The sequence below is a fragment of the Buceros rhinoceros genome, unplaced genomic scaffold (assembly GCF_000710305.1).
Source record: "Buceros rhinoceros silvestris isolate BGI_N320 unplaced genomic scaffold, ASM71030v1 scaffold20189, whole genome shotgun sequence".
NCBI classification, from domain to species: domain Eukaryota; kingdom Metazoa; phylum Chordata; class Aves; order Bucerotiformes; family Bucerotidae; genus Buceros; species Buceros rhinoceros.
The window spans coordinates 7,604-19,179 of NW_010429996.1; the positions used below are offsets into that span (position 1 = coordinate 7,604).

At 44.4% G+C, this 11,576-nt stretch overlaps 1 protein-coding gene across 1 annotated transcript in view; it reads right to left on the minus strand.

The window, feature by feature from the left end:
• Positions 1-933: 933 nt before the first annotated feature.
• Positions 934-11,576, minus strand: part of RSPO3 (R-spondin 3) — a gene marked incomplete at its 5' end in the record, with an annotated part of 22,599 nt that continues 11,956 nt past the window's right edge. The window contains one exon of the mRNA XM_010142875.1: positions 934-1,972. Coding sequence (XP_010141177.1) covers positions 1,779-1,972 — 194 coding nt within the window. The remainder of the gene's footprint in view (positions 1,973-11,576) is intronic.

The window sequence follows — 11,576 nt, forward strand, 5'->3', positions numbered from 1 at the left end:
GGACATCTTGACTACAGATCTGTGTCACTGTTGTAAAAATCAAGGTAAAAGCTCTTTAAGACAGCGTGCGGTGGTGTCAGCGCATCCTCTTCATAAACCACTTTGTGTAGGGGCTTTGCATTGCAGCAAGCTGAGAATGTCCACTTTTCAAATTAATATTGAAATTCCTGATGGGTCTGTCAACTGTTTTTCAAAATGTGGCAGTTATTGCTTTCTCCCAGGAGGAGGTTGTTGAAGGAGGATGAGGATGCAGCTCCTGCTCGTAGTAATAAATAATAACAATGTGTGGTGCTGCTAGGGTGGTATTTCTTTTTTTTCTGAAGCAACATTTCAGTAAAAGCTGGTTACAAAACACGCAGTATGATTTATAGGTCCGAAATTATGACTATCCAGCATTCCTGAGTGATGACTTATGTATTCTTGTAGTCAGAAGACAAAGCTTTCTGTAATGAAAAATAGTTGATACTTCTTTAATTACAGCTTAGGAACAATGTGGGCATTTTTAACCACCCACTGACCGTTACTAAAGTGCAGTGGACCTGCATTTCCTTGTGTATGAAATTGCTTCTAGGATTCTGCAGGACACATGAGGAAATTGCAAAGAATTCTTACTTAATCTGTGAGCAAGTGTGTCTTGGCTGAATAAAACCTCTAACTCTTTCTAAAAGCCTCATTAAGATCTTATATTGAGATGGACCCCTCATGGTGTACCAGCATCTCAGCTTAAGGTGCCCGGCTGACTTTCAAACACTCACTGTTAATTACTGGTTCTTTTCTTTTTCCACATTAGTCCTAGGGGAATGTAATGCTGACAATTCTGGTGAAACAAACGAAAACAAGACACCAGAGCAAGATTTCCCCTCTGAAATGGTTCCCTCCCCCAGCAGAAAAGGTGACACCATCACTGTGAGAAACATACTCACATGATCTGTTTCTGTTTTTTATTAACTCAACGTTGTCTCCTACAAATACGATTTGTCATTCACCAGAAGATTTGAAATGTAGACTTAAGTTACATGTAGGTATAAAAAGCGTAAACCAGCCACACGGTACCACTGTTTGCACCAGGAAATGCCGCGTCGTCCCACAGATAAGAGTATTGCTCAAGCTCAGCTCGTCGCTTCTGCCTCAGGGATTTACTCTTCGGAACTGCAGCTGCTACTGCTTGTTCTCCCTTGGTTGGTGAGGCCCTGCCAGCTCTCCCCTCGTGTTTCTTGGTCCGTGTCTGGAGCACGGACTGGGGAAGCATGGGGCAATCCCATCCTGCTCCACCAGTGCTTAGAAAACCTCAGGTTCCTACTGTCTCTCCAGAAATGTCTTCCTCCTTCTCATAATATTTATGTACAATATATGAAGGGATATGGTTTGTGTCTTAGATTTAGACATATCTCTTGCCTCATACTTAAACAATAGCTTGAAAAATATTTTACAAAAAAAACATTGTTCATCTGAATGTCATTCATTATTATATTGCTATATTTTATACCCTATTATTAATATATACAAAATTTCTTAATTGCCTTTTACAGATGCATGGAAGCATATAATATAACAGTTTTAAAGTACCCCATTTTTAGGTTTATTTTTTTCTTGGCTCATGTCAATCTCTTTAATAAACTATGGTTGCTCAGAGAATATAGGAAGTACTTGGAATGTTGTCTAAAGTTTAATAATAGCTGGTAGCATTGTCCTTTTGTGGCCTGAACGGTCGGAGAACCTCTCAGGGCGATCTGGTAGAGATAGCAGCATCATAAGACTTAAACAATCATGGAGGGCTCTTAATGTGCAGTGTCGACGGGTGCCAGGTTCTCGTCTTTATTTGGGGCTTTTCTTTTCTTCGGCTGTGTTTTGTTGTTGTTTTCCCTCTGTTCTCGGTTTTGCCTTCGGGCTGCTTGTCCTTTGCTTTCCTGTCTTGTCTCCTTGTTTTCCTCTTTGTTGGACTTTTTTCTTTTCTCCTCCCTACTTTTCTTCCCTGAAATAAAAATGATGGTGTGTTAGATCTGCTCTGGATGTTGCCGTTTCTGACTCCCCGACCCCCTTGCTTTGCTACAGCCTGTAAAACTGGCCCTGAATTGGCACCTCCCGTTAGAAGCTGGACACTAGTACTAGTGATTTGAATCGTCCAACTCTGTGTCAAACAACAAAATTTGGCTGCTGGACCAGTACCTCCCGTCAGCCTGACTCTGAGCAAAGAGCCGAGAACTTCCTGGGGCATCCCAGTGCTTTAGAGCTGGTGTAAGTATCTCCCGTGCTTAGAGCCTGTCTCCCACAGCTTGGACTACAGCTCCACGTACCCCACCAAAACCCAGCTTGTTTGGGGCTGTCTGTGGCTGAAGCCACGTAGCATTAACTGTTGACTGGTCTAAATTTGACTTAAGCTGGGACACAGAGCATGTGGTGAGAGGAAATCAGCCATCCTCTAACTCCCCTTGACAGCCAGTGCTCAGTGTCTATGTCTTTGAAAGATCCCTCTGCCCTCCCTTAACCCCCACCTCACCTGTGCCCTGGGGGAGTCTTGGTGTTGCAACATGAATCCCGTGACAGTGTCAGCTCCAGCATGGGTAGGAAATGCTTTTTAAGATTAAAAGCAGTGTTCCGAGTCCCAGCTCGAGCTTTAGCCCATTGTTACAAAATGAGGTACTCAAGGATTTCATTGCTTTCTAATGCTGGTAAAGCTAAGATGTTGAGGAATTTGTTACTGCCACAGACCTCTCCAATAAAGCTTCTCGTCCCCTTAGGAACATTAAAACTTTGTGTATTGGCTTGAGAGACGATGTTGTATGGTGTGTTAATGCTTGGACATGAGGAAGTAGCTCTTCACTGTGAGGGTGGTGAAACACTGAAACAGGTTGTCCAGAAAGGTGGGAGATGCCCCATGCCTGGGAGTGTCCAAGGCCAGGTGGGATAGGGCTTTGACCTGGTCTAGTGGAAGATGCTCATACTCAACAGGGAGGCTGGACTAGATGATCTTTCAGGTCCCTTCTAACCCAAACCTTTCTGTGAGTCTCTTCCTCCTATTTGCTTTACCAATGCAGCTATGACATTGAATTGAACTCGTATTGGCACATGAGCCTAAAACAGATTGTATTTTCTTCTGTGTGGAACTGGGTTGTCTACCCAGCTATGCAGCTGGAGTTCACAGAGGAATGCCAATGATGTCTTCAAAAGCAGCCTCGCTTGAGGCTTGCATTATGCAGTGTCATACTGACCCTAGGCCTCCTTAAGTGCAGAAAATTCTGGGTGAATATGGAATGTACTTGCCTGAGCTCTGGTTTATGATGTCCTGGTAATGATACTACTGAAAACAATCTGTCCAGATTTGTTACAGGAAAAAATACTTTTGGCTTTTAAATATTAGCAGAGATCATCCAGGCTTTCCTACAGCAGAGTTGGGGAAGTTACGCAAAGCTCTTGCTGTTGAGGGTGCTGAGTACAGGGAATTGTGCCTGTTCCAGGCTCATAGACCAGACCTGAGAGGTTATTTTGATGCCTTGATGGGCTCTGTGGGTGTAGGTCACAGTGGAGAAGTAGGTGCAGTGGCTTTGTTCTGAGAATGGATGACCATCCTGGGAGGAGTTGGTCAGGTAAAGGGAGAGAGATTCAGAGATGAGAAGACAGAAAGCAAGGAGTAAGATGAAGATGTGAGGATCTGCTCTATCCTTTTGTGTGTCTCTGTGGTCTTATTTTACAGCTTCTCAATTCCTTCCCACCAGTGTCTGAGATTGACAAGTGAGGGAAGGATTAGAAGTGTTGAATCAAGTAGGGACAAACACCTGCCTTTCTCATCTCCTATTTTAAACCTGTGGTAAAGCTTTAAAAATAAAATGCCCCCCCCAAATTTTAGGTAACCAATTGGAGATTATCCCAAGGTAATATGCAGAATCTCTCTCTGAATTGGGCAATGCCATCAAAGATGCGCAGAGCTGAGCAGGGGAGACCTGCAGAACAGGCAAGTGAGGCTCAGCGAGAGCTGCCCTCAGAAGTGAGCCTGTGTCTTCCTAATGGAGAAATGGTGGTGTGGAATTCCGTCCCCATGGTTTGTACATTCAGTTGGCCCAAGATGAAATATTACTTAAATGGAAACTGTCCAGACATTCAGTGTTTGACATTGTTCACTTGGTGATGAGCCAAAACCCTTCAGCTGAGGCTTCCCAGCCCCAGTTCTTAAGTATATTGGGGTGATATTGAATGGTTTTCCTTCTAGTCCTGGATCAAGATGGGTGAATATACTAAGCCCAGTGAATTATCTTGTGGATAAGGGACACTTCACTACTGCTAATAAGAGAAACTTTGCATATTGAAGAAAATCTACTGACATGTGATGATTTTAAGTGCAGTAGTTAAATCAAATGCAGACATAAAATTAATTTGGGCAACAATGTAAAATTACATATCAAATTAGCTTAAAGGTGCTGAGGTTCTTGTGAATCTGATTTATAGCCCCTGGTCAAAGAAATATTGCCTGTATTTAGGCAGTCCACGTCTGGATATGTGTCTAAGTCTGTCTCACCTCTCCCAGCCTCAGCTGATGTCTCAGCAATTTCCCAGACACTGGAGAAATGGCAGCACTGGTGATCTGGTACCAGTGCCCCACGAAGTACAGGGACAAAAGTTGGGAGCGAAGTGCCACCTCTCTGCCCTCCTGCCTACCTATCCGCGCCCATCTCAGACTTTTTGGCCTTTGTAGTCTAAACGTTTGTCACCCTTTTCCTTGAGATTTGACCTGTATGACAATGGCATGATGTGTGCTGAACAAAGACACCAGGAAGAGCAGCATGCCCCAGGCTCTGAAACATCTTACTACAGCTCTATCTCTGATATAGTTGTGTCGTGTTATGCAAATGAGTAGATCACTCTCCCTTTTGAGAAGTGACACATTTTTTTTTCCCAGGAACACAGGCTGTAGCATGTACTTGCACTACTTGCAAAGACAATGAGCCTCCAAACCCTCAACTGCCCAGTGATGCAGAGGACATTCTCCTTTCGTTCATGAGCTGCTGGTGGCTGATTTATCTGGTGTGTGTTTTCTGAAGGTTAAACAGCATAACTTTCTTACTAGCAGTCATTGTTAGTGTTAGCCACTAGTTTCAGTGGCTCTGTTTTATCATCACTTGATTTTTCAGGTGACCACAGCGGTGAGGGTCAACAAATTCAGCGTTACCTGTGTGCTACACTGCTCAGGGCATTTCCTGGCCTTATTTACACTTGAAGATGTACCTACTGCTGGAGTCAATATGGGTAGAAATTTTAAAGGAGCTGAGGTCCAAAGGCATTCAAGGAGCAATTGATCTGGCCAAACACAGGTTCTGCCACTGTTGAGATGTGTGATGACAGCCTACCTAGCTGCCACGCACTATTCCAGATGGACACAGTCTTAGGGCATGTATCGTATTCCCAGTCCTCTGTGGTGATCTTAGATAACCGAAGATACCTCTGATGATACTGACACTTACAGTCAAGCAACTGCATTAGGGGACTCAGTCACTAAGTTGTACTTAAGTGCCCTGTCTCCTCCTGAAAATGGGAATACTTACTCTAGATGTAGACTCTGGGTGGTGTTGGAGCCTGAGACCTACAGAAGTTTTTCTGTGAGATTTGAGAGCCTGTGAGCTTTGTGAGCCTCTGAAAATAGGATCTGGACTACTAGATTGTATTCACTTGGAAAATATTGCTGTTCCTGTTGTGTGTGCTAGCCTGTCCTTACAAGAAGAGGCACATTAAGGGGGATGAGAACGTGTCTAACTACAGGAATAGATGAGGGCTGTGCAACAGCTGTCCACGCAAAGTGGGCAGAGAGGAAGGAGGAGGTTGAGCAGATCAGCTGTGCTGAGACAGATGTCAGGCTGTGCTGCTGGAGGGGGTGAAGAGCAGGTTGTCTCCCATTAGGTGTATGGGAAGCAGGAAGGGATCCCTTCTGTGGGCTGCTTGGGAAATGACACTGCTAAGCTCCTGAACTCCCTAGCAAGGCTTGCTGGAAGTCCCTGGCTTAACCATCTTGGGATGACCTCTCTGCAGTAGAAATGGGTTGGATCTGCCTTTCCTGTCCCTTAGGAAAGATGTTGCCTATGCCTGAAAATACAGGAGTATCCACCAATCAAAGCAGCAGCCAGGAGAGGAGGATTTTAAAAAGCGTTCTGTTTGCAGACACATTGCTGTCTCTTCAAACCAGAGCCTGAGGGGATTTATTTCCTTTGCACTTCTCTGTTGAGACTGAGAATTTGTCAGCAGCCTTGTATTAATGAGGACTAATGTTGCTGTAAGAATTTTTTAATTATGTAACTGTCCTCATCTTTGAAGAACCCACAGCCTATAGACTCTGAACACTGCTCCCTGTGGCAGGAAGGTAAGGGCTGTTTAGCAGAACAGAAAACCCCTCCGTGCTGCCAGGGGTGGGAAGGGATGTACACTGTGCTGGGGTTGGGTGAGTGGTGTTTTTTTGCTGAGCTTGCTTTGAGATTTTTTAGCAGTGGCTTCTGAATGGGATTTAAGTTTTACAGCTCTCCTGAAGTGGCAAGAAGGGTTCTTGAGTGTCCAAACACACTTTATAAGCCTCTTTAAAGACTAATGGAATCGGATGCTGGTATATTTGCATTAGCAGTGACCGGTACTGACACCCCTTACCCTGCTGTTAGAGCATCAGGATAGTGGCAGAAATCTATAATAGCTTATTTCACTTTGCAGCACCAATAATCCAAGCCCTCCCACTAGTCTGGATGAAGGTCATAAATACAGTCCTTCTCAGAGACTTCGTTCAGCTGGTGCAGGCTTTTGAGCAAACCAGAAATGAAAATGTGATGCTGCCTTTTGTCAGAGCCGTGTGTGTAGTCTGCCTCCCTAGAAATAATCAAGAAAAGTTGTGCATGATGAGAGACAGATGCTGGTGCCTCAGCAGGCATTTGAACTCTTCCTAGTACAATAGTAAAAAGGAGAAAACACCCAAAGAAACTTGCTGCTTCAGTACTTGAATTTGTACTTGGAGTGCTCTGAAGGGAGGGATACGCAAGAAAAGACATTCTTCTTGGCTTTCCTTAACCTGACTGCATTAATGTAGTCTTCCAGTTCAGAAGATACTTACAGGCCCCCACCTGCAAGAATGCCTTTATTCCCTGAGTTGGCCATGGCTTCGAGCTGGTCTATACTGTTGATTTCATGTGGATCCCAGAGGAGATTTGGAAGTGCCATCTCTAATGCTTGGGCCAGGCCAGCAAGTTCCTGCGCTGGTACTAGACAGCATCACCAGGGAATCTTCCACTTCTTCTGGGAATCTTCCACTGTTTCATTTGCTGGTATAGATGCAGCTCTGTGTTCCCCTGGAGCTCCCTCCTGACATCTCCTTAAGTTTCCTGATGTGCCAGCAAGGTGAAAGAAGATAAGTCAACAGGATGCACCTCTGGCCCCACTCTGCATGGTTCACTTGTTCCCTCTGCTCTAAGCACAGTTTGTTTGTGTTCCTGCCTGGGGTGACACCGGTGCTGACAGGTAGATGGGTGTCCTGCAGGTAACCCAGGACAGCCCGGATAGGTGGATCAGCCAGTTGGCAGGAGCTAATGTGCAAGGGGATGGCAGCCCCTGACGGATCCACTCAGCAATACTGTCAGCCCACAGCCAGAGTGTTGTTACTTAAATGCACCAGGGGCCCGATTCTGCCCTCTGTTGTACTTGCTGAAATACAGAGAGGTCACCAAGGTTGATCTCTGGTGTAAGTGAAGGGAGAATTTGCTTTCAAGGATACTCTTCAAAACAAGGTGTTGAAAAATCAGTTTCTGTTTTGTCTCCACTGTGCACGTACGAGTTCAGCTGGCCAAAGTGGTGATCATTCCTTCTTTGGGTAGTGCCAACACTTCTGAATAAGCTTTCATGCTGATTTAAATGACAGGTCAGGATTTCACATTTCCTACAGGTCAGGGCTCCAAAGGTCCCCTTTCAAGAAAGGGTGACCTGACTCTTCTCTTTTCACTTCATCTGCCTCCATATGTTTCTGAAGAGCTTTCCTCACCTACTGAGAGGATACCTGTCAGCTCACCAGGCAGAGAGCAGCTTGTGGAGAAGGGGATTGCGATCACCAAGACTCTTGGGCTGCCTCTGAAAAAGGGCCAGGAAATTTTTATGCCAGAGTGATTCAGAGCTTAGCTCTAGAAAGCTCAGGGAGCTTGGTGGCCAAGATGCTGTCAAAGATCTCAAGTTTTCAGGTCGAGAGCCCGTGTCAGCCTGCCGGGTAGGTTGCCAAAGGATGAGCCCAATGGATGAGCCAGGAGGACGCTGGGCAGTAACCAAACACAAGGGCCAAGCTGTTTTGAAATCTGCCTACTTTCCACTGAGGCTTCACTGAAATCAGCAAGTTTCTGGGAAACGTGATAATCTGATATTCAGCCCTATAAAATATTTTTTAAAAAGATTTCTAGTTAGGGGTCATGGAGGACGTGGATGAATAAAACTTGAATGCAGATATTTTAACATTACCCGTAAGTCTTCAGTCTAAAATGAATCATAGATAGAAATTGTCCATGTGAATTTTGTCCAGGCTGTCTTGTCTCCTTTTTTCCTCCAAGAATGTGATAAGTTTACTCTTTTTAAATCCCTCTGGGAATGAAATGTGTGTTTAGAGCTGTTTTAGTAACACAGGCTTTGCACACTGAAGCAAGAAGCCAAGTGGAATGTTCCTACAGCAGCGCGCCATGGCAGGTTAGCAGAACTGGCTGTAGGCATGTTGTACTTTCCTGCCTGGTGCTGGGCTGGTGGATTGGTACCAGTCCCAGGCTTTACCCTTCCCCATGCCTCTGGGGTGTGCATACAACTGCAGAGAGGTTCCAGAGAACCCAAAGCAGAAGTTCAGCTAGTGATAATTTTCTGTACTAGAATGTGTTGTGAGAAGTCAGGACCTTCTCCAGCCTGGGAACTGGGACTGTGGGCACTAGCAGACTCTTCCCAGCTGCCTCCAGATGAAGCAGCTCACTGTGCAATAGTCAACTAATATGTTCGTGCTTCTGTATAAAACCGATTAACTTTTCTGCACCAAGATCCCTTACATGAGTCCAAGGGAGAATCTACTTGCTATTTCTGCAGATCTGAGCACTGCCTGCTTTTGCTAGGCACTCTTTTGTAACATCTGAGACTAACCCTGAAGCCACTAAACCCAATGGTATTTGCAATATTGCAAAATACAGGTCTGGAATGATTTTCAGATTTTGTACGGAAGTGTGGAAATCTCTGGGGCAAGGAAATAGTGACTGGTTGGTGCATATGTATGGCAGTAAGATACTAGGAGGAGTGGGATGCTTTGTCCAAAGAATCCAAAGCAAATAGACCTTACTCCAACCTCAACCAGAAACTAAGAAGTTACTTAAAATTGATCATGTACTCTTGAAAATGCCACTCAAGCTGTCTCTGTGTCAAGAAAGTTATGTGCTCTGAAAGATTGAATTGCTTTCAGTTGGAAACCAGAGGTTCCATCAGCTTCAACCCTGTAGTACTCAGTTTCAGAGACTCTTCCATCTCCTCACTGCATCTTCCACTGTCACATTTAAACCTAAGAGACTTGTCCATCAGAGCTTTAGTTTAAGACCACTTGAAAAAATCCAGCAACATAAACCATACTGTGCTGGGAGTGTGATCCTCTGTCTCAGTAATCGACTTTTTTCTTAACAATACAAGCTCTGTGTGATGTCTTCAGGTTCACAACTGTAACGTGGAGATACGAGTTCCTTAATTTTGCTAAGTGCTTTGGGATCTATGGGTAGAAACCACTACACTGAGGTGGGCAGAGTCCTCCTTACTCCAGTTAATGTTTTGAAGCACCAGACATGGTGCTTCAATCAGTGAGCTCAGGCTCCCTCTTTACAGGGAATAGTTTCCTTGCTCATGCTTAAAGGTATCAGGGGCTGGATGACCCACTGCTCTTCCCTCCCACCAGCCACATCCCTACAAGGAATAAAGTCAGTTCCTCCGAATTTAAACTAAATCCCTCTGGTTTAGCAATGCACATTTCTACTTGAGCAATAAACATCTGTCATCTGCCATTCATTAATATTAATTATAAATGGTCACTGGCTCATGGGTTCCAAGTCCACCAGCTGAGATTTTTCCAACTCTGACCTTGTTAGGGTTTGTATAAAAAGTATTCAGCGGGGTCCTTCGGAGCTCGAAGCCAACAGTAAGTGCAATTTGCAGAGCACAGCGTTTGGATTGTGCACTTGGAAGAGTGAGGGCAGTCAGAAGGGACAGTGAGGAAGGAGGGAGGGAACATAGAGCCTGAAACAGCGGGTTTTTTAAACGCTTGTGGGTTTAGACCTTTCTGCTGGCTAATGACAGGGAGAGGCATTGTCCAGAATGAAACTGTCCCAGCCATTAAATGTTGCCGTAAATGAAAGGTGGTGGGAATTAAAGGTTGCTCCTCATGTTTCTGGAATGTAGCTGTTTCATGTCTGAAGCCCTGCTTTCCTTTTGAACACCATTCTTCAGATGACGAATGAGAGAAAATTTCAGAAAGCAAATGGGCAGAGGTGAATACATGCTTAAGAGCAAAGCAGAGACATAACTGTAGCTGTAAATCTTTATACTGGAGCTACTGTTTGCTGTAGATATTGGGGGGTTAGATCAGAGTTGGCAGATTTCATTACAGGGTCATCTTGCTTGTGAACCAAAAAATCAGTAGAAAAGTCCCCTCAGTTAATAAATTATAGCCTTAATATCACCTTTATATGCTTCACTCGTGGACAGCTGGTGAATTCTTTTGCTACCATTTAGGAATTCAAGCCACATCTTTAAATGATTAACATTGAGGGGCTTTGTCTCCCCCTTAATTTCTTGCCACTGCAAAATTGCTTCAAATTGCTGAAAAACAATCAGTCCTTAAAATTAGAGGGTTTTTTCGTGACCTAAACATACAGCAAGATGCCTTTCATGGGCCACATCTTCATGTGTTCTTAAAATATATGTTGCTTCATTGACAGAGAGGAGCTACCTTTCATCTCTGGTGAATTAGTGTAACACATTCACTGGAATTTTCCATAGGAAAACCCAGCCCCATCCTCTTCCTCTAACAGTGATTTAAAGCTGGTGAATGCGAAGATGAACATGACCAGGTATCTCAGCAATGCAAGTGACTCAACTGGACAAAATGAAAGGAAAGTTGGTTTCAGTTCTCTGACTCGGGCCTGGATTAAAGCCTGAGCTTGGTAAAGCCGGCAGGAGCTGTGATACTGATGTCTCTGGACAGGAATACTTGGGGGTGCGATCTCTAAATGTGCAATAGGCTGTCTCTCTGTGGAGGACTTACAGAAGGCAACAGGCAACAAAATAATCTGTGGCAATTCTGTAGCAATTTTAGAAATGCTTTTCAAAATGTTTTGCAGTCCCTTACCAGGCTGTGAAGCTGAACTACTGTACTTAGACTGTCTCTGGTGGATGTTTGTCTAAGCTGCTCAAAAACCTTCCACAGCAGAGATTCCCACAACCTCTTTCCTAGTCTTTATGATCTCTGATAATGATGTTGGCGGTTATCATCTCATGGGGAGTGCTCTAAAGCTCCTTTGCTGCCATAACATCCCTTTATAAAGGTCTAAGTGTTGTTTTTTTTT